We start from the raw sequence: 23,541 nt of genomic DNA, 5'->3' as shown, positions 1-23,541 counted from the left end.
GCCGCCGCCGCTGCGAGTGTTTTTGCCATTTGTTTTGACGGTTTTTTGTGCTTGTTAAGGTTTTACTGTCTTTTTTCCCCTGTTTTGTCGTTTCTTTGTGCCTGTTCCACTGTTTTGCATTTTCCCCGTGTTTGGCTCTCCTTCCTTGTTGTCCGCCTACCTCGCCGCCCCCCGCCCTCCCTTCCCGCCACCGCCGCTTGTCCCCGCCCCTTTTTTGCCTTCTGTAACCCTCCCCGCTCCCGCCTCCCAGCTGCTCCGCCCACCCGCGCACTTCGCCTTAAATGGCGACCGTGCGAACGCGCAGCGGTTACGTGCAGCGGGCGCGCCGATTGTGCGCCATAGGCGCGCCAAAGGTAAGCCCGTCTGCGCCCGTCCGCGACCGGATCGCGACCAGCGCAAGGACCCCTGGTCCTCGAGCACCTCGACGCACCCGCCTGACGTACTCAGCCGCCACCCTCATCGCTCTCAACACCGGCCGACCCCCAGAATGCCACCAAGCCACTCCAAGACGCACCCACGGACCTTTCAGCTGCCACGCCTGCAAATTCTCCTGCATCCGGACCAGCCCCGCACCAGCACCCGCCAAGTCGAACACCAACAGCTCCCACCTCAAGTGCATCCTGCTCAACACCCGCTCCGTCCACAGACACGCCATCGAACTCTGGAACCTTCTAGACGCCACAGCCCCTGACGTTGCCTTCCTCACGGAGACCTGGATGAACGCCTCTTCAGCTCCCGACATCGCCATCGCTATCCCAGAGGGCTACAAGATCGTCCGGAGGGACCGAAACGCCAACCAGATGGGAGGAGGCATCGCCATCATCCACAGGAACACCATCCGTCTCACGACCAGCACCGACAACACCCTGACCAGCGCCGAACACCTGCATTTCCAGATCCACACCAACCCGAACACCACCCTCAGAGGCACCCTGATCTACCGACCCCCGGGACCACGCACGCAATTCAGCGAGGACATCGCCGACTTCGTCAGCCCGCACGCCCTCCCCTCCGCTGACTACATCCTCCTGGGGGACCTCAACTTCCATCTGGAGAACAACAACGACCGCAACACCAGCACCCTGCTCGACAACCTCGCCAACCTGGGACTCAAGCAACTGGTGTCCACCCCCACCCACCTCGCCGGACACACACTCGACGCCGTCTTCTCATCCAGCACAGACATCGACTTCAGCCACGCCACAGAGCTTCAATGGACGGACCACAGCTGCGTCCACTTCTCCTTCAAGAGAACGACGACCCACCAACACCAGCAACAGACCGCCCGCAGAAGCTGGAACAAGATCACAGCAGACCAGCTCGCCACCTCCCTGAGCCAACACCCTCCTGCCAGCTCAGCGAACCCCAGCCAGGCCGCCGACAACCTCACGAAGTGGATCAGCAACTGCGCGGACGAACTCGCCCCGCTGAGGACCCCGCCCAGCAGACCCGGCAGCAAGAAGGCCCCATGGTTCACCGACGAACTCAAAAGCTCCAAGAAGAACTGCCGAGCCCTCGAGAAAGTCTGGAAAAGGGAACCGACACCGGACAACAGAACCTCCTACAAACTTGCCACCCGGAAACACCACCAGCTGATCCGCGCCGCCAAGAAAACTGCATTCAAGGACCGGTTGGACAACAACGCACACAACTGCAAGGAACTCTTCAACATCGTGAAAGAGCTTTCCAACCCCAGCGCAGGAAACAATGACATCACCCCATCGCAAGACCTCTGCAACTCCCTCGCCTCATACTTCCACAACAAGATCACGGACATACACAGCAGTTTCAACAACCAACCAACGCACACCACGACCGACCAGCCACCCCCCCCCACCACCACCCTCCACGCCTGGACCCCGATCAGCACCGAAGACACCATCCGCACGATGAACTCCATCCACTCCGGATCACCGACCGACCCCTGCCCTCACCACGTCTTCAACAAGGCCAACGCTGTCATCGCACCCCACCTGCGAGACACCATCAACACCTCCTTCGACACCGCCATCTTCCCTGAAAGCTGGAAACACGCCGAACTCAGCGCTCTACTCAAGAAACCAACAGCGGACCCCACCGACCTCAAGAATTACCGCCCCATCTCGCTTCTCCCGTTTCCAGCCAAAGTCATCGAGAAGACCGTCAACAAGCAGATGGCCGCCTTCCTCGAGACGAACGGATCCCTCGACCCCTCACAGTCCGGCTTCCGAGCCAAACACAGCACCGAGACCGCCCTCATCGCCGCCACCGATGACATCCGAGCCCTGATGGACAATGGAGAAACAGCGGCCCTCATCCTCCTAGACCTCTCCGCGGCATTCGACACGGTCTGCCACCGCACCCTAGTACGGCGCCTCAGCAACATCGGAATCCAGGACAAGGCGCTGGAATGGATCATCTCCTTCCTGGACGGAAGAACACAGAGAGTCCGCCTACCACCGTACAAGTCAGAAGCCTCCAAAGTCATCTGCGGCGTCCCCCAAGGATCATCCCTGAGCCCCACCCTCTTCAACGTCTACATGAGCCCCCTCGCGGCCATCGTACGCAAACACCACCTCAGCATAATCTCCTACGCCGACGACACCCAGCTGATCCTCTCCCTGACCAACGACCCCGCCGCCGCCAGAGCCAACCTGCACGAAGGGATGAAAGAGGTAGCCGAGTGGATGACGACCAGCCGCCTGAAACTGAACTCGGACAAGACGGAGGTCCTCATCCTGGGCTCCTCACCCTCCGCCTGGGACGACTCCTGGTGGCCTCCCGCCCTGGGCACCGCACCCAAACCGACAGACCATGCACGAAACCTGGGCTTCACCCTGGACTCCTCCCTCTCCATGACCAGGCAAGTCAACAGCGTCTCCTCGGCGTGCTTCAACATCCTACGCATGCTACGGAAGATCTTCTGGTGGATCCCCACAGAGACCAGGAAGACCGTCACCCAGGCCCTCGTCACCAGCCGACTGGACTACGGCAACGCCCTCTACGCCGGGACCACCGTCAAGCTCCAGAAGAGACTCCAGCGGATCCAAAACGCCTCAGCCAGACTCATCCTCGACATCCCACGTTCCAGCCACATCTCCAGACATCTGAGAGACCTTCACTGGCTCCCCGTCAACAAAAGAATCACCTTCCGCCTCCTCACCCACGCACACAAAGCCCTACACGACCAAGGCCCGAGCTACCTCAACAGCCGAGTCAACTTCTACGCTCCCAAACGCCACCTCCGATCAGCCAACCACGCCCTCGCCGCCGTCCCCCGCATCCGAAGAGCGACTACAGGAGGAAGGTCCTTCTCCTACCTGGCCGCCAAGACCTGGAACTCCCTCCCGTCCGACCTGCGCCTGACCCAAGACCACCTCTCCTTCAGGAAGAAGCTGAAGACCTGGCTGTTCGAGCAGTAGCGGCACCCCCCCCCAGCGCCTTGAGACCCTACGGGTATGTAGCGCGCTTTATAAGTGTATTTGATTGATTGATTGATTGATTGACTGTGGTTCATCTGGGGAAACAACGATAGGAGTAGACAGGAAATCATAGGGCTTAAGATACGAAGCCCGTTCTTCCCTCTTTTCCCTACAGGTTTTCATTTGTTTGATGGAGGAGCCCTCTATATGAGTCTGAGAAAACTGGGTGCTTCCCAACCACCCCGACAGGGGTGAAGGGGAAGAAAGGGATGTAAAATACTCATGAAATCGGGGAAGGTCGGTCCCTAAAAGGACGGTTTCAGGAAGCAAGGGTATCGCCCCCCCTTACCCCCTCTCTCAAGAGGGGCTCCCCATCTATGGTCAGTAGGACCCCTGCAAGAGGATATAAAAACAATTCTCCATGTACACAAATGACCTGAATGTGTTCTCTCCCAAAGACCTGACTGTCTGGTACGAGCTCCTTGCTGAAGACAGTATGGTAACACCCTGTATCTAACAGGGCTACCACCAGTTTCCCATTCACCAGTATCTTCTTCTGATACCTCTGATGTGGTTCCCCTGCTATGTAAATGCTACCTCGGGTATACCCACCTTCTATGGGCTCCTGGGGAGGCTTACAAGAAGGGCACTGCCGGGCTATGTGTCCCCACTCTGAACTGTGGAAACATTGTGGTCCCTGTAATGGTTGTGTTCCCAAGACTACCCGCATGTAAAATGTCTACATTCACTCTGAGTGCACCATCCCTTCAATTGTGTGAGCCCTTGACAGCACAATGTGCACTGTACTCTAAAACAGACTATCCCTTTCCGTTATTTTTCGCTCATCAATCAATTCGACCAATCAATTCAGATTTGTAGAGCGCTACTTATCACACTGGGGGTTATCTAGGCGTTGAGGAGGAGCTGATTAGTCAAACACCAGGTCTTGAGTGCTCTCCTGAAGTCAGTGAGAGTGGTGGAGGTCCAGAGGGGCTGGTCTTTCCAGGATTTGACAGCGAGGTAGGAAAAGGGTCGGCCCCCTTCTCTGGCCCGACGGAAGCGTTGGACGTGTGCGAGGGCTAGGTGGACTGAACGAGGTGGTCTGGTGAGCTGAAGTTGGAAGTGGCATCTCTTCTTGATTGGGAGCCAGTGGAGGTCTCTGAGGAGGGGGTGTTATGCTTGACCGACTTGCGGGATCCAGTAGGAGTCTGGCTGCCGTGTTTTGGTGGTTACTCTTATCACTTTCAGTCAGTCAATCACGGGTTTGTAAAGCGCAGCTACTCACCCGTAAGGGTCTCAGGGCGCTGGGGGGGTGATGGCTCCGTTGGGTGCTGGGGTAACCTGAAGGGCCAGCTCTTGAGGTCCTTCCTGAACTGTAGGGCTTTGCCTGAGGTGGAGAGGGAGGTCGTTCCAGGTCTTGTCTGCGAGGTAGGAGAAGGACTTTCTACCCGTTCTGGCCTTCTAGATGCGTGGGATGGTGGCCAGAGAGAGGTCAACTGATCAGAGGAGTTTCTTGGTTGCGTGGAAGAAGAAACAGTTGTTTAGGCATGCTGGTCCGATGTTGTGGAGGGCCTTGTATGCATGCGTGAGGAGCTTGGAGGTTATTCTTCTTTCGATAGGGAGCCATTGGAGATCGCAGAGATGTTGGTTGACATGGTTGTGATGGGGGATGTCTAGGATCAGTCTGGCTGCGGCGTTCTGGACGGTCTGGAGCTTGCGAAGGAGTTTTTTGTTGATTCCGGCATAGAGGGCATTGGTGTAGTCCAGTCTGCTAGTGATGACTGCGCACATGACCGTTTTTCTGGATTCGGAGGGTATCCATTTGAACGTTTTTCTGAGTATGCGGAGGGTGTTGAAGCAGGCAGAGGATACGGCATTGATCTGGTGGTTCATAGTGAGTGATGAGTTCAGTATGATGCAGAGGTTTCGTGCATGTTCTTTCGGGGTGGGAGGGGGTTTCCGAGGGTGGCGACCACCAGATGTTGTCCCATGCTGAGGGGGTGGAGCCAAGGATGTGGACTTCTATTTTCTCTGAGTTAAGTTTGAGGCAGCTCTACTTCATCCAAGTGGCAACGGCTTTCATCCCTTCTTGGTTGTGCCTGGTGATGTTGGGTTCTTTGGTGAGGAAGGATGAGCTGGGTGTTGGCATATGAGACAATGTTGAGCCTGTGGTTTCTGACGATGGTTGCGAGGGGGGGGCCATGTAGATGTTGAGGGTGGGGCTGTGGGCGGCTCCCTGGGGTACTCCACATCTGGTGTCTGTTGTTTCTGAGAGGTAGGGCGGAAGTCTGACTCACTGAGTTCTGCCTGTGAGAAATGAGCATGTCCAGTCGAGGGCCTTTCCTTGGATGCCGGCGTCGCGGAGTCTGGTGGCTAGTGTGCTTGGGAGATGGTGTCGAAGGCAGTTGAGAGGTCCATTAGCATGAGGGCTGCCATTTGGCACTGGTTGAGGAGGGCGTGGATGTTATTGTGGCGGCGAGTAGGGGGGTCTCCGTGCTGTGGTTGCTGTGGAATATTGAGGGATGTCCAGTATGCTGTTGGCTTCAATGAAGTTTGTTAGCTGGGTGTTGACGGCCTTTTCGATGACCTTGACTGTGAAAGGAAGCAGTGAGATGGGCCTGAAGTTCTTGAAGGCCATCGGGTCTGCGGAAGGTTTCTTAAGGAGAGGGGTTGACTGGCATGTTTCCAGTCATCGGGAAATGTGGCGGTCTTGAGGGAGCAGTTGATCGTCTGGCGTAGTTCTGGTGCAATGGCTGTGGCGGCTCTGTGGAAGATGTGGGGGAACAGTGGTCTGAGGGTGCTCCGGAATGAAGCGTCATCATGGTCTTAAAGGTATCTTCTGCCGTGAGCGGGGTCCAAGTGAGTAGGGTCTGTTGGGTGGCGTTGCTGGGAGTGGGGGCTGAAGCGGTGCAGAGGTCTTGGTTGTCGAAGTTATCATAGAGCGTCTTAATATTGAGGTGAACAAAGGTGCTGAGTCTGTGGCAGAGGTCTTGAAAGGGTGGGACGTTTGTTGTTTCGCTACCTGGTTTGGAAAATTCCTGGATGATGGAGGGGAGTTGTTTGGAGTTGTGGGCGTTGGTGGGGATTCTGTCTTGGAGGAAGTTCTTCTTTGTGGATTTGATGAGTTGGTGGTGTGTTGTGGTGGCTGTTCTTTAGGCGGTTCATGTTTTGCGGTTTTGCTGTTCCTCCATATCTTTTCGAGTCGTCGACAAGAGCACTTGGATTCTTGGATGCCTTAGGCACGTCAGCGGCGCGCTCACTGTGTGTGTCTGTACAGCAGCCACCATTAAGTGAAGTGTGATCACTAATTCTTTTTCCTGTATTCCTAAATTAATTGTAGAGATCATTATCTGGTCCTGCAATGTCACCTCTAAGAAACCACTAAAGATAAACGTAGATGGTAATACAATGTGATCAACCACTATTTTCTCTTTTGATCACTGGTGCAGAGATAAAATGGTGTTCCAAATTACTTGGCTTTGGTGTGAAATAAAATTCCTATGCGTCTCCTGAAACCTATCCAGCCCATCACTCCTTGTTGCTACTTGCACCACAGGCAAATATGTAAAATGCTGTTTCATCTCAGAATCTAAGCAGTGTAACACAATTGCTTTCCCTTGGTTCTGCACCTTTTACTGTTAGTCATAAAGGCAGAATATTCCTGGTTGCACATGTAAAGTGAAAAATCATCATCCATATCTTGAAGTGGAGGTAAAAGGTACCACTTTTCAAAGTGCTGGTCCAAACGCCATAGAATAAGCAGGCCAGTTTTTTCCAATTTTTCTTTCTGTTCATACCCATTTAAATACAATACATAAGCCACATTACATCATCTACATTTATAAGTACAAGGACACGTATATACTTGTTGTTCATAATCTCAAAACGTTCATGTTAAGTAGACAATCAAGTTGTTGTTTTAATAACTCTTTTTCTTGTCATCGACATATTAAATACTTGTCAAAATTAGTATTGCGGTCAGATAATGACATTCTGAAGGCAACACTTGATCGCCATAAAGAGCTCTTGGCTGAAAAAGATCGAGAGATAGTACGAAAAGTGCAAGGAGCCAATGAATCCGCCTTCAAAGCCATCACAGAACACCAGGAAGAAAAGTAAGCAAATTCCTTACTGCTCTGCCACACTGTAGTTTCAAACCCGTCTTAAATAATTGTCTTTTTACTTTTTGATATTTTAACCTCGGTTTTCATTTAAGCACTGTGGTGCTACCTTTTGGTGTGATGATTTCCATGAATTTGAATAACTGACTTATTATTAGAGAGTGTACACATTGATTTGAAATGTCATTATGTTAAAGTCTTTAATGAAAAAGGTCGAACATGACAGTTCCGTGCTCCCGCACTCAAAGTGTGCTGTATATTTGTTCAAACCTGTTGTTGCTGCATTAGACTGATTTGCTCAAAAATGTGTTGTGCATGATTTGACTAGCTGTACTAATTTGATTTGCTGCCCTTATGATGAATTCTGTTGGTTTTAATGGTAAAATTACTTAAGTGTTCAAGCATATCCACGCCAAGCCTTTTAGAATTTTGTTTATAACTGGAAGACGTCTGTAAAATGTAACTTACTGACACAAACTCCTGTTAGTATTGTCAAACTGTTAAAGCCTAACGGGGTGGAGATTCAACACAAATGCGACGGTTAAACTCATTAGTAAATTCGATCAGCTTGGGCGGGGGGGTGGAAGGGTGTCGTTTTTTAGATTCACCATGAAAAGTAAGTATAATCTAAAGCTTCTCGATGTACTTGTTGCTTTTGCATTAAAATCAATTCTATTCATTTAGAAAAACACAGAAAGATTATCTCACCATTTTTGGAATCACAAAGTTGCAATCTCCTCGTTACCTCAGTCTCAGCTGAAAAGTAGGAAATTGCAATTGAACCTATGCCCTTTTTGAACCAATGTATATGGGTAGCTCTTGGAGTTTGTTTTTTAGTAGATCTGAAAATCAAATGACAGTGGTGGTACTGTCCCTCGAACATGTTGAAGTGGGAACCCTAGGGAGGCCATCCCTATAAGGCCATCAGAAGTCCATCCATGTTCTTCAAGAAAAAGTCTGCACGTAAATCTTCTGGAGCTGAGAGTAGTGTGGCTATTTGTGACTTTTGTCTTGAAATTTGGAAGATAAAAATACGGATACTGACTGACAAAATATCTAGAATTGCTTAGATTTACCCAAATGGAAGAGCTGATTTGGGAGTGCCGGAAAGCGCAAATGTTGTATTCCGATCTCAAAGTGGCGATGCCCTATTTCATATTTTACCACCTCCACCGGTGACCACATAAAACAAGTATATGAGGGCCAGTAGTAGAAACTGGGTAAGGGGAATGGGATAAGAAAAAATAGGCACCAAAACCATCCATTCTGACTCCTCAAATCTGCTCACTACTAATGTCTGTGGGGGAAAGGCCATAGAGAGATCTTGGTAGCCTACCTTGAAAGTCCTACCTTTGTTTGTGGCAGTGAAATTATATACCTTCACAGTATCTCTTTGTATCCACCTCTGACTGTTTCATGAATAGCAAGTTTCACAACAAAATATAAGACATCAATACCTTTATTTAAGCTTTGTAACCATGTACTCTCCGGTGAAGATCGACTCTTGTACCACCGGAAAAGGAATTCTGTAAATCCTATTGTTAACGGTTCAAATTTTACTTACCCTGACCATATGTGTCATCCTATAAACATCATGTGTAACTCTTATCTTGACATGATAATTCTCGCTATTCTGTTCCATCATAGAATCAAACCCCAAATTTAAATGGAACAATTACTAAAGTTTTAGCAGTGTTTGAAATATTTTGAACAAATTACTTTAAAGTCTGTTTCTCAAAATGTCTTGGTTTTTCAGAATACATCTCTATATTCACAAGCTGCCCTCAAGCAAACACTCAAAAAGCAACTCTTCATTGCAAAACAGAATCCAGAATATCAAATCTCAATAGTGCATCAACGTTTTAGCATGATCACCTACACCTAACATGATCACCATGAAGCATGAAAGTTAATATATTTTTAATAACCGGCTTGGCACAGTAAAGGTTTTAAAAATGCAGATCTGAAGCTTACATACAGAGGGCAGAACAGAATAAAGTGAAATGTGCATTGTTTGGATACATGATTACAATGACACAGTGGCAAATTGTGTTTCCAAGTACATTGAATGGAGAAAGCCACTTTAAAATCTATAAGAATACATCTAAAAAGGGTTAAAAGCAAACAGTGAAAAGGGTTTTCAAGCTAGCACAAATATGGTTCACGACTTTCACAATGGGGCTGAATACGCTTCCACAGTCTTCAAGTTCCACATCTTACATAGTATTTCATTGACACACAATTCCTGGAAGCTTGACTTTACACTGTCTTTTGCATTGATGGTTCAGTAACATTTCCTAGAGGCCTAAATTGTCAAAGCATGTTTTTACATATACCAGCCATGGTATCTTAGACACGTTTTGGAGAGACGAACAATCAGTCATATACTTTCTTGTCAAACCCGCCTCAGGATTTAGCCAACATTTCGCCAGAGAAAAAGTGGTGCTAATTTGATTTTATCCTCTAAAAAAGAAATTCCCACTTCTTCATGACAAATAAGATTTGCTAATTTTTTTGGGGCAGCCAGCAACCTATGTGGTTGGTGTACACCTACTATGCACATATATGTAACGTGTGTTCTTCTCCCAGTGAGGTATATTTCTTACCCTAAATGTGATGTACTCTATAACCCTCTTGGATCCTGTTTGTGTTATGCATATATAAGTAAGTGGTCCTTTCCCACTATTATATCCTCCCTATCCAAATTGTGAAACGCTCTGACACCCGCCTGGGTCATGTTCGCGCTATAAAAAACTTTGTAAATACATAAATATGTACATAACCGTTTTCGATGTGCTGGAAAGTGTCTGAGGTAGAATACCCACTTTGATACTCATTGTCCTTGGATGTCTGAAAGAAAATGATACGTTTTCCTCAGTGGCCACCATGATATATCCTCCACCTAGAATAATGTAGCTATTTTGTGAGGGTCCTTTCATTACAGGTGCCTACAGATAACTACAGTGAGTTGTGCAAAACAAGTGAAAGTAAAATGCTCTCTTCCACTGGAGTTTGTAGATATCACTCAACAAAAGCATTGTAATCCAGTAGAGGAAATGTATTTTCTAGATGGTTTTGTGACTGATCTTTAAACACTCTAGAGTTTGAAGTGGCTGTTGTGCTTGTGGGTAGATGTAGCAATATAGGAACAGTGGAAGGATATCTCACTGCTCATTTAGGCATGGCTATAGTCCCTGGACCAAGGCTCTTTTTTTCTTCCTCAGGTAGGTAGGCTTACGAGCCCTTCAGACAAATTTCTCCTGTTGTCTTTTTTGCCCCTCTAAGGGTTGTAAATCAAAATTGAAATTCTTTCGAAGCATACAATCTTAACTTGGAAGATAGCCTTTTTGTTTACCATCACTTCAGCACGGAGAAAGGGAGCATTGCTTTTGCTTTCACATTTATTGCCTAAAAACTGGGTCAAAACCTCCCTTCTGCTGACAGTCATTTTAGAGTTCCATCTATCTCAAGATCATCTACATTAGCCTTCAAATGAGGAGCATGGAACTTCAATGAACAAATCCATCCAATCATGAGCAAGGGGCAGACGCAAACCCGCTTTTACGAATATGCTTAAATATTGGTTGCAATGCTCTCTACAAAGCTCTGTGAGGCTGTTGTTCGGAAACTGCAAAACTATCTCCGTGTGGCAGCACTCAAAACAGGACTAGCACTTCCCAAACTCCTTCAGTTGTGGGTTTCAAGTGAAACACGATTCACTAGCCCTCTCAATGCTTTCTATTCAGTGTGGTCCATTTTAGCAAACCTGGAGTACTTCCAGTGAAGCAAAGCTTGCTAACTATTCATTTCTTCACATCTTTCATTTTCTTATCCCCAGGCTCGCTTCAGTCTTCATGAGCTCTTTTTTTTAATTCAACTATCTTCAAGGGATTTAGGCATCAACTTCCAGCACACTGAACATCACTCATCTGGAGATGCACTTGGTTTTGGTAACGTTAATATCTGCACCATATAAATTGGGGATACTCAAAGTACGGCCCGGTCGCTACTTGTGACCCTCGTGACCTTTACATGTAGCCCTCAGTTGAACAGCAACACTGAGCTGCTGGTTATTTGAGAGAGCATTAACATTCAGAAAAACAAAGTTTAACTGGAAAGCGTCTATGTACACATAAACTTAGGTAAAAGAAAGAACTCACAGATGGTGTGCTACACCACTTATGTTTAGGAACACCTCTATGTTTAAAGATATCCTTCAACAAATATGTTCTAATTTCTTTTTTCTTAACTGTATTTATTTGACATGCAGAAGTGTTTAACTTTGATACATGACTTTATTCCAGTACATTGAAAGGCATTTATTAAAAGTGATTGTCTTACACATGCACTTAAAAACATTCATGCCTCTCTGTACCCTGACGATAATGCAATTTGTGAACCAAGAAGCGAGTTAGTTGTGATGTAAACCCCCTGTGTGACCTAGGGTGTCATCTATGTGGAAGAATATTAGGGGCTATAAAAAAGGGTTTTGTATAGCAAAGAAAACACCATAAACTCATGCATTTTAAGGTGCTCTAGTATGTGATAAGGAAGAAAAAGGAGGCACAGTGAAATAAGACAATTGCCTAGGATCTCACACTTTGCTCAAGTGAGGAAGCGGGCATGGGGAGGTGTTTTCTGGTTTCACATTTTGTAATTTAGCCACTAGATTGTTATCCCTTTCCTTCTTTTATTTTACATTAAAAGTTAATGTTTTATTTCTTTGCACATAAGGTTAGAACGTGAGTGGCAGACAGAAGCCACATGAAGGTGTGGCTTGTTTTGGGCTTCAGGATTCAAGATAAGCTCAAGCTCTTGCTAAGCCAGAACCCAACATCTGATTCAAGCTTGGTTTTGCCTTCAGTGGTTTGCCCACCTCTCTACCCTTAATTGCTATTATGTGATAGAGACATTGGAAGGACAGGATTTAACCATCATAAAAGTGTGTGGGGCAGAATCACCAAAACCACATCACAGGAGTCTTTGTTTCACGGTACATAACTTTCTGACTACACCACATTTAGAAAATGGGCAATGAGATTGGGTGTTCTCTCCCTGTGAGTAAAATCAAATGTTTATTGGGTTACAGTCCTGTTTTCTTAATGCATACTTACTAGCAGAGTTTAGTTTGATTTATGTTCTTCCTATCTCTATAAAATATAAAGGAGCAGTAAATATGTTGAGTAAATGATTGCGCAAGAGCACACAATTTGTCACAAGGGAAGGCCGTGATTAAAAAAAAACATGCCTTCTGTTCCCTTAGTTTGCATCTTGCTCATTACACAAGAACTGGAGTGTAAAAGGTTCTGATATGAAACTGATCACTCTCACCAAAGAAATTAAACTGTGTTGTGGAACCTGCCCAGTCATTAAATAGATTTGCCAGGATTAAACAGCAAGCCTAGTAGTGCCACGGCTAAACCTTTCCCTCTGTACCATATCTAGTGGAGGAGTTTGGGTGCTTGGGTCCGCCTGCCTCATTGCACACCATTTTGGGGGTGGGGGTCTTTTTCAAGGATTTTTATTTATAGCACTCACTACCTTAATTGAGCCTGTTTCTAAGCACTCCTAACGTTTAAAGATAAGAAAGCAAGACATAGGTAAACGTAGAGTTCCATGGTTCTATTTCACTCCAATTCAATAATCAAGTTATTTTCTTGTACCCTTGACTCGCCAAAGTTGATGATAGCAGGCAGAGTTGGCGACTGTAAGTATATGATAGCAAGCTTACTCCAGGGTGCAGTAGATCAGCAACTCAGATACAGCATAAGATAGTATTGTCAAATATGTGTTATTCTAGAGCCTAGGGATTTAATTTAGATGCCAGTATTCAATGAAACCCCCAAAATAACTCCATGACTCTCAGTCCACACTATGTACACACTTTGCTCCCCCTGTGCCCACCTTACAACCAAAACCAGCCCCCAACCTGCTGGCATCAATGCAGCCCTCTGTCACACCATAGACCATACTTTTTAACCCATGGGAAAATGTCTCTGAGTACCCATGGTATATAAACCATTTTACAGGTGCAAAGTTACCTTTTTAAACCAGCTTTTCCAATCGCAGTCACTGAAATTTGGATATTATCAACATTTCAAAAAAAGTCTTTAATGTGGTTGTGCCAATAGTTTCTCCAGAGGGTCGACAGAACAGTGTCCTATCCTTAACCATTTTTTCCATCAAAACCAAACACTTTTGTAGAGAGTGTGTTTGCCTAAATTGGACATAGAAAGCATTAACATATTCCAAAGACAGGACTAAGAAAGCTCACGCTTAATTACCTTATGTCTAATCGACCTTTTAACAGTGGGCAAGCTTTATATTTATCGGCATAGCCAGAGGGAGTGTTTTCTGCATTAAGTTGTGCCACCGGAAAATGAGCTGACCCCTGTCTGGAGGAATCACAGGTAATTTAAGCAGGAGATTTGGAGTGACTACAGCCATTCATGCGAGTACATCTCGTCAGGCGATTTCTTTTAATGTTAGCAGCTAGTAAGATGCCTTGGAGATTTGCACGGTCTTACTGGCTTGACGTCCCATCATGACAGGCAATCACTGATCTGTACTTTGTTCAAAACATGCACATTTATGAAGGCTGCAATGCCAGAGGTTGCAGTCTTCAGTTTGATATCTTCTTTTTCAACTTGCCTACAGCGAAGGTGAGAAAGACACTAAAACAAGTTGTGCTGGTCTGTGCTACTGTAATTTGATGTGGTCGCGTGGGTAGGAATGAGATGTCCTTCCATTCGCTCACTTGTTTTGTGGGGCCGGAATATGAAATGTACATGGCATATTGGTAAAAGTTGTTTATGTATTCTTTAAACTGCTAAATGTATTTACACTAAGGAGGGTTCCCAGTCCGGGGTACATATTTAAAGAATGTAAGTCTGTGAAAGGTATTAATGAAGGAGAAACATAATATTTTATATGTCTATATAGGTTTTTCACAGGACCATAGAGCAGCAGACAAGGCATATCGTTTAGTTAGCAGATTTAACAACTTTTTCTTGTTCTACTTGCACGAGTGTGTGTGTGGGGTGTGTGTGTGTATTGAGAGAGAGCACAATGGCATTGATCTTATTACACTATATAATTTCAGATTAGAATTGGAAAACAGAATAGAAGTTCTGGAACGAGAGAAACTGGAAAGAGACTCAGTGAGGATGGCAGATTTAAACCAATTGGAGGAAAAATTACGTTCTGCTCAGATGACTGAAGAGAATACCAAAAAGGATCTTCAGACACTCAGGTTAGATGTTTGTGGAGCGAGGCCATGTTAAGAAAAAATCAAATGATTACTTTTTTTTAAAGTGTGCTGAAAGTAAATCTGCCCAATGATGGTACCAAGATGTTACTAAATGCATGCCTTGACAACTATTCAGTAATCTGCAAGTGACAATTCCTGAATAGAAGTCTACTCCCTTTAATAAAGTTCTAACTATGTACACTTTACATCTTGTAGGTCGAAAGTTCAACAACAAACTATTTACATTGAACAGTTGGAAAAAGAGAGGAATGAGGATGAAGCTCTTAAACAGGCAAGTGTGCTTTGGGTAGTATCACCTGTTGATGTGATTAGATTACTTTTTTCTCTTAGTGTTTCCAAGTATAGAACTTGTCGCACTATTGCACTTATTTCACTGCATATAGATTTAGGGCTCATTTAAAATTTGGTAGACTGGCTGCCAGACTACTGATGCAGAGGAGCTCTTGCTTTTGCTGGTTTAACAGTTGTGAACGAGTACGAAAGTTCTGTGAAAAGTGCTTTCACCGACACAACAGGAGACCTCCTTTTGGAGAAAGTGTGCAGTGCTGGTCAGTCTGCCATGCCATGGTGGCCTGTTATAATATTTTTGTTTGTTTATCAGTAACAAAACCCCCATTACACCCTTTTTATTCATAGGTTATCAGTACATTAGCCATTTGTTTGGTGAATTATGCAAATAGGAAGTTTTAATTGTGCAACCCTGTTATTGACTGCTTTGTATTTTTCTAGATACATTTACAATAAGTGGTATGTTTTAGATACTACGGTTTGTAGGAATGCTGAACACCAGTGTCTTACGGGTGTGGTGAGCTGCAAATACATGTGGCCTGGACTGGTTCAAGAATGCATCTGAGTGCTATGGAGATTAATCATTGAGAGTTTGTAATTCATTTGTCTGTGTTATTTAGTGCTTAATGTTATGTCGTTTTTACCACTTGGTGTTGTGGTGTGCTTCAACATATTTTTCCCAAAACAATCTCTATAAAGGCACCGTGGCTCAAATCTTTATATGTTGGTCGCTATGTAAATTGTTGAATGTAATGGAAGTGTCTGACTTTTTCTATAACATTTGATGTCCTGTCCATCAGAGAACTAAACATAACTTAAGCAGTAGAATTCCCTGCTCTTTAAAGGGTCGCCTACTCACTCTCATGGCCAACCCTAATACATCCCGGCTGCCTTGACTTTATGACTTGTCATTGGCCCTTATCTTAACAGCTCAGTACCGATCGCCACTTGAGTCTCCTAAACAGTAGATGGTTCAGTTGTTGGTTGTTATTTCCTTTGTTCTGCAGGAGGCACAGAAGAATGAACTCTATTGAGAGAATCTTACTGTATCTCTCCTAACTATTACATCAATTACTGAAAAGTAGATGATTACCCTGACGGCAAATGTTGGGTCATTGTAGAGAGCTTATAGGCAGTTCAAACCAGCTCCTGACCATTTATATTGTACTATACTGGCACTTTTGAACTCTCCCGAATGTTAAATGTACCATGTTAGCTTACCTTTCTTCTTCCACCTACTCCACCTTAGTAATGACATGGGTGCCATCTTTTGTTCTTAATTTGGTTGCTCTATTATATGTGCAGTTTGTTTCGACTAATACTTTAAAGCCTGTAGAAACATATTATTGTGAATCAATCATTCATTATTAAATCTTTATTTCGGTTGAAATAACCATAAAAGAGTACAATACAATTTAAAACATCATCATATACTAGTAATCCGAGTAAAAGCTGTTTGAGACATACATAGGTGCTTTAGGCATTTTAGATGTGTAGAGGGATTACCTAAAAGGATCAGGTTTAAAATTCTTCCAATACAGTCAAGGTAATTCATGGTTAAAAATAAGTTAATACGATAAATATTTTTTTTATAAAAAAGTTAAAAATGTTAAAAAGTCAGGGGGCGTTTTACAGGGGATAGTTCAGGCTAGAGTGTATGGGGGCTACTGTAGTACCAATGCATTTTATTTCGGTATGCTATAAGTTAATGCAGAACCTAAGAATACTATTACATTTTTAGACCTTTTTTTTCTAACTATTGCCGCTGCAAGAAGGAATCGGCTCAGACTAAATACTATGGTCTGTGAGGTATCCCCTTTGAATACTCTTTCCCCCTCTTCAATTTTCCGAAAGCCTAGAAGAAGGCAGATAGGCTTAATCCACTTCCTCCTTGCTTGCAAATATGCAGAGCATATAAACAGGACATGGGCCTCATCCTCTTTAACGCCCATAGCACAAAGTTCACAATGATCAGTATCACATGTGTTCATAGGATCTGTCTTGCACACCCACTTAGAAGTTCTAGATTTTAGTTGTAAAATGCCATAACGGTACTTTAAATACAGTGACTTTGCCATTGAAGGTAGAATTTCATCCATAAAACATTCAAATTTACATTCGCTTTTAACATCAAAGAATTTAAGTGTCAATTTCCCGATTTTAGAGTTTTGAAGTGGGTGACTAAAAATATTTTCCCAATATCGTGCCTTCAATAACTTTTTTGAACAATGGGTAAGAGTATCGGGATCGGTCCAAAAACTATATAAGCCTAGTTTTAAAAACCATTTTTCAATATGGAGTAGCCAGCTTACTCTGACAATGTTTTTTTATCTGTAGGATTTCCTTTAGTGCTGCTCTATAGCCCACTAGCTCATCAGTGGACCAAAGACGAACCCAATAGAGCAGCGGACGTAAGGCGGCGTGGTCGTCAGAACGTCGGATGTTTAAGTCCCAAAATAAGGGAGTTAAAGGAGTACAACCTGGGACAGCTAAAAGTTGTCTAAAGAAGCTGTTTTCCTGTACTGAAAAAGAGTCTCTAGCTACGTGGCCCCACAGTTCTGCCCCATATGGGGCGGCCGATTGAGCTTTGTACTTGAATAGCTCCATTGCTGGTGATACTGCCTTAAGGAAGCTGTTTTTATGCTTCCTTATTATAGGAGCTTGGTTTTGTATTAACATTAGCCTAGATTTTTCTATCTGCGATACCCAATTCATTTTAGAGTCGAGGCTAATGCCCAAATATTTAAAATTTTGGACCTGTTCAATATTCTCATTATTTACAATAAAAACTTTGTTGAACCCTTGTGTGGACTGATGGACATAATCTTAGTTTTTGAGGAATTAATTTCAAGATTTTTGTCCAAACAGTACAAATGAAATTTGTTTAATAAATTCTGTAATCCTTTAGGGGTCTGGGGGATTAAAATCGTATCGTCCGCGAATAGTAATGCCGGAACTGCTTGACCACACAACTTGGGAGAGTCATGCTCGCAGCCCAAGAGGGTGTCAGGGATGTCATTGACATAAAGAGAGAAGAGGGATTGCGCCATGACGCAGCCTTGCCTTACCCCTCTCTTTATGTCAATTTTTTCCGTCAGTTCCCCATTAGGTCCCCACCTTACTCTTGCATAGCAGCCTGATTCATTGATGATGTATGTCACCGGGGACTCCCATGTCATTTAGTGATTTCCATAATTTGCCTCTCGGGACCAAATCAAAGGCGGCCCTGAGGTCCACAAAAGCTACGTATAAGTGGGAGTTCCTTAAATTAATATATTTCCATACTAAGCATAAAAATCTAAAAACTTGATCCACTGTACTAATTTTAACTCGAAATCCTGCCTGGTATTTGGTTAAAATAAACTTGTCCTCAATCCAAATGTTTAGCTTGTATAAAAGTTGGCGTGCAAAAATTTTTTGAAGTACATCTAACTGACTGATTGGTCTATAATGGGATGGATTAAATCTGTCTCCTTTCTTGAAGATGGTTACGATTTCGGCACTCCGCTACGTCTCCGGTATAGGGGCCCCACTTAGGATGTCATTACTAAGTAAATTAATATACGGGGCCCAAAGGAGATTTTCGTGTTTCCAGAGATCGCCAGGTATTCTGTCTGGGCCCGGAGCTTTGCCCTGTTTGACTGCATTAGTAGCTAGTATGGTATCAGACAAACTAAATGTTAGGGGAGTGATACACGGTTTAAGTTGTAAATTCCCTTGTGTACACTCATCCTCATCTTCCCCACCACACGAGTACAGGGATGAGAAGTGCTTGACCCAGACACTTTCTTCAAGGAATCTATCCCTTGATGGACTACTTACTTTGAGACCACTCGCAATCAGCTTCCAGAAGAAAGATTGATCTTTTGTTTTACATGCTAAAAGCAGGTCCGCCCAGACTCTGCCATCCCATTCCCTTTTTGCAAGGTCAAGTATATTTTTATACTGCATCTTTTTGTCTCTGATAGTGTTAATCTGATTATCTTTTTCAGCTTTGATTAATTCTGTTTTAGCACAACGACAAGCTTTATTATACCAGCGGCCTTCCTTCAAATTAGATTTTTTTCTGGCCAGAATGTGCTTGCTTAGTCCCTTTTGAGAAAATCTCTCTAAGCTGTGACATCAAATTCTCATGCACCTCGGCTAAGGAAATGCCCTCTCCATTGTTATCGACTAATGGGGACATTAGAGCTACATAGGAATCATAGATTTTCTTAATAATACTCGTGTTGCCTATAAGAGCAGGCCATTTTAAGGACCTGCGGTTATTGGATTCTAAGTGGTCCTCAGATCGAGTGTCTCTACAGGGATTTAGCTCCCTTAAGGGGGCAAATAGCGTGCCACAGATAGTCAAACTTAAGGGGAGGTGGGCACTTTCTATACGATTATCCACCTTTAGATCCTGAAGCATTGGCCATAAGCGCATAGAGACCAATATGTAGTCTAAATGGCTGGTACAACGACCTCTTTTAAAGGTAGATTGCTTGGACAATCTGACAAAAGCGCCCGTTGCAGGCGCGCAAACCGTATTCCATTGTTAATTTTAGTAGTTGCAAAGCCCCTTTGGAGCAAGCAACAGTACCACTTGTGTCAATACGGGGGATATTGTTGGCGCTGTCTTCCTCCCCGTAGATATCTTCTAGCTCCCCAACTGGCTCAAACTTCCAATTGAAGTCTCTTCCAATGATCAGCTTTGTTTTGTAGTCTAAGCTGGAAATAAAATTAGCTAGCTGGATTATTGTTTCCGATTCCTTATTAGGAGATTGTGTTTAATAATACAAACCGGCCAGCCTTTTCCATCCCGAAATTTTATAGCCAGAATGTCCTGGCTATTAGAATCTATTTGTTTAGCTTCAATACCTAATGTTATTCTTGCCCAGATTATCAGGCCACCAGACGGTCTACCTTTATTCAGATTACTAGCTGGAATGTAGAATGATCTATAGCCTACTTTAAAAACATTTTCTATTCCCCAGGTTTCCTGGAACAAGATTAAATCCCCACTATTGATAGTCATGCCAAGCTGGATCAGGCATATTTTCCCTATGTTCCAAGAAATTATTATCACCTTGCACTTAGCCTCATCCTTAGCAAATGTAGCTATTGATTGATTGATTAGTCGCGCTTGTTTTCTCTTTAGTTTTGGGGGTAAGCAAAATTATATTTAGATTTCCCCCCTTGTTCATTGAAGTGGGATCCATGAACTGGTTAGCTACTTCTCTTATATTACACCTATGGTTATTTACATAGGTATAGTCTGTTGTTAATGTGGATTCACCTATTTCGTGTGTATCTCTCAGTCAGTAAACTTCATCTAGCCCATAGAGTGGTGCAAATCGGTTATTTATAGCCACCACAAGGATAGGTGGCAAAACCATCTGACATCATTCTATGGGTGGAGATCTGCTGGCTCCCATACTGTCGCATTGTCCTTGGGCTGTAAAAATAAGTGAGATCTTTTGTGCAGATTGGGCCCTTGTTCAAGTACTGATATTCTTCGCAAATTAGGCTCACTACTTTGCTCTCTCTAAAGTTAACAATTATTGCGTCCCCCTGAATGTCTTTTGGTCTTCTGCCTATCCAGTTGACTCTTCTAACGAACATTACCTCTCCATTCAGATGTCTAGGGATTGGCCTATTGTTATTCAACCAGAATGTCACCTTATTTTTTATGTCTTGGTAAGATTCTGGTTTCCCATTTTTTAATTCAGGGACACCCGTGAGTACAATGACATATGGTAATGATTCGGGTGGTAGGTCAACCGTGGCCAGGGGAGCTCTTACAGTGCTAACATCGTTCTCTTTAGTATTTCCAGCGTCTTTTGGGCACGCAATAATTTTAGCTGCATCATTTACTATACAGGGTGTAGTGTGTTGAGTAGTCTTTTCGGAGGACTTTTTAGTCTGTTTATTCGACTGCTTATTAGTGCTAGGGCCCTTTGGGATTCCTGCCTAAGTAGTTTTATTAGTAGTTGGACCTGCTACAGATCCTATAGTGGTTGTAGCAGGATCCGTTGGGGGAGGCATCATATTCATCATCCGTCCTCTAACTTCAAGTTTTACGAGATTTTTTAGCGAGGTAAAATTATCTAGGGTTAGCTGTTCAAATTTCTCCAATTTATTGTTTACCATTTTTATCCTTTCGAGGAGAGGGAGAATTAGTGATTTGACAACCTTTTCTATCTGTGCCATTGACACTTCAGCTTCCTCTATGGGAGCCGAAGGGGCTTTCCCTACATAATTGTCTCTGGTATTTTTGGTGGGTTCCCTTTGGATAATATCCGGCCTTGCTGGTACTTTATCTGCCTGTACACTTGATTCGGGAATGGTGGAATCCGTCTTATTTGAAACTTTTTGTTGCCTCCCTTTCTGTGAGGTTTCAGTCTTTTTCCTTTTTATGGTGTCTCTAGTACTTGCATGGCTTTGGACATGCTTACTGACCGATTCGGGTATAGCAGTATCAATAATTAGGGGGCGCTCCAGCGCCCTTGATTGTTCAACAACACCCGACCGGCAGGGGCCCTCACTAATGTAAGACACTGCTGATCCCACCTGTGCATTAGGGAAGTCTGCCTGTGGTACGGGCCCTGATAAAGAGGAATTCAGTGGAAGGGAGAAATCTGCACTTAGGTCATCAAACTGCAGATTTGGAGTTTGTGAAAGACTATCAGTATGGTATAACCCCAGGGAAGTATTTTGTGTGGATAAGTTGTTAGAGTTATTTTCAATCCTGGGGAGATCTATGTACGAGTCCACAAGTAAAGAAATAGAATTATTTGCCTCTGTCAGAGTAGTGTTAGTTTGTAGTTGTTGCAGACATATGTTTGGAGGGAGCGAAAGGCGTCTCTCCGTGTTCTCGATAGCGGAAACAACCACACCAATTGTCTTCTGTAGCATCCTATCAATCGCTGTAAGAGTGGGCAATGGGGTTGTAGCATTCTTTTTGAGTCTGGAGCTAGATCTTGTTTGGACAGGAGTATTTATCCCCATATCTCAGCAAATAAAAACAGTGCGCTATACAAAAGTACCTTTTAGTCCGCGAAGGGAGATTAAGCAGATGGAACCAAGGGGGATGGCCCAGCCTCAGCCAGCCCTGGGCGGCCCGCCCTCTGCCCGGGCTCAGCCCGGCGACCGCCTGCGCACGTCCCGCGACGCGGGATGAGCGCTGGGTCTTTAAGCGCCTCCGGGCGCGGAAGTGCAGCTGGTGGGCGAGGCAATCCTGCACGGTGCTCTGGGCGATGTAGTCCCCCCACACTGGGGCCGCTTAGTTGGTAGGTCACGGCGGCAGGGGGGGGGGACAAGCGAGCGAGGATGCGGTCACGGCGCGGGAAGCACCGGGACCAGGAAGCAAGGCACAAGGATCCTACTGGCAGCTAGGGACATCCAGGTAGGCAGCGTGATATCTATTCGGCAAAGTCTCCCGCTCTCCCGGACGAGCGCTGGGTCTTTAAGCGCCTCCGGGCGCAGAAGTGCAGCTGATGGGCGGGGCAATCCCGCACGGTGCTCTGGTCGATGTAGTCCCCCCACACTGCGGCCTCTTAGTTGGTAGGTCACGGCATCGGGGGGACAAGCGGGCGAGGACGCGCTCACGGCGCGTGAAGCACCGGGACCAGGAAGCAAGGCACAAGGATCCTACTGGCAGCTAGGGACGTCCAGGTTGGCAGCGTGATTTCTATTCGGCAAAGTTGTGAATCATTTGCATGAGTGACAGTCTGTTTTGCATTTGTGTTGTGGGTTTTCAGTGCAGAACCTTTACTCATAAATATATTTCACATTTCCTGAAGTACATGTACATTCCTAGAAGTGTTCTACATTTTCTGTGCAAATGGAAATGTTCCTGGTGATCTTTGGTATTCAGTTGTGGACGAGCTTTATTTTAGGGATTACCAAACCCTTGAAGACATTGTTTGTTGTTCATTTCCTTCTTTGTCCTCAATCTCAAAAGACTGGGATTAGTCATTTACAGCCTCGCACAAGTAAATGCTTTTCATTCTATAAAAACTTGATGGGATCATTCATTGACTGCACTGCTGATTTATTCATTACTCTGACATATTCTATCCACAGCAACTCAATGATTTGCAGATTCAGGTGGCTTCTCTTTCCGAGTCTGAATCTAACTTGCTGAACATCAATCAGAAGCTGAGAGAAATGCTGGATATGTTGAAGCAGGAAAATCGGGATGCAAGAACTCAGAGTGAAAAGGCTCAACAAGATGCAGAAAGGTATGCTTTTATCCTTCTTACACAAAGTATCACCATAATATTATTCTATTTCAAATGTGTCATATATCCAACTTACAACAAGTCTCTCTAATCAATGTGTGTCATTAAGGATGAGCAGAATGACCCTCTTCAAAACAACCAAAGGAATCGGGGTACTTTCCACCATTTGTAGCTGGGTCTGTTGGATTGATCTAAATATCCTGAGATCAGCCTGCAATGTTGCTCTTGAATCTAAG

General features: G+C 44.8%; 1 protein-coding gene across 1 annotated transcript in view; it reads left to right on the top strand.

Moving 5' to 3' along the window:
- LOC147668206 (centrosomal protein of 83 kDa-like) overlaps positions 1–23,305 on the top strand; it is a gene marked incomplete at its 3' end in the record, with an annotated part of 171,203 nt that extends 147,898 nt beyond the window's left edge. Inside the window, exons 9-12 of the mRNA XM_086948705.1 lie at positions 7,372–7,516; positions 14,625–14,774; positions 14,988–15,063; positions 23,148–23,305. Coding sequence (XP_086804831.1) covers positions 7,372–7,516; positions 14,625–14,774; positions 14,988–15,063; positions 23,148–23,305 — 529 coding nt within the window. The remainder of the gene's footprint in view (positions 1–7,371; positions 7,517–14,624; positions 14,775–14,987; positions 15,064–23,147) is intronic.
- Positions 23,306–23,541: the final 236 nt, after the last annotated feature.

The sequence above is a fragment of the Lissotriton vulgaris genome, unplaced genomic scaffold (genome assembly GCF_964263255.1).
Source record: "Lissotriton vulgaris unplaced genomic scaffold, aLisVul1.2 SCAFFOLD_993, whole genome shotgun sequence".
In the NCBI taxonomy this organism is placed as follows: Eukaryota; Metazoa; Chordata; class Amphibia; order Caudata; family Salamandridae; genus Lissotriton; species Lissotriton vulgaris.
Note: the sequence above shows the minus strand (reverse complement) of the source record. Positions and strands in the feature narration are given on the sequence as shown.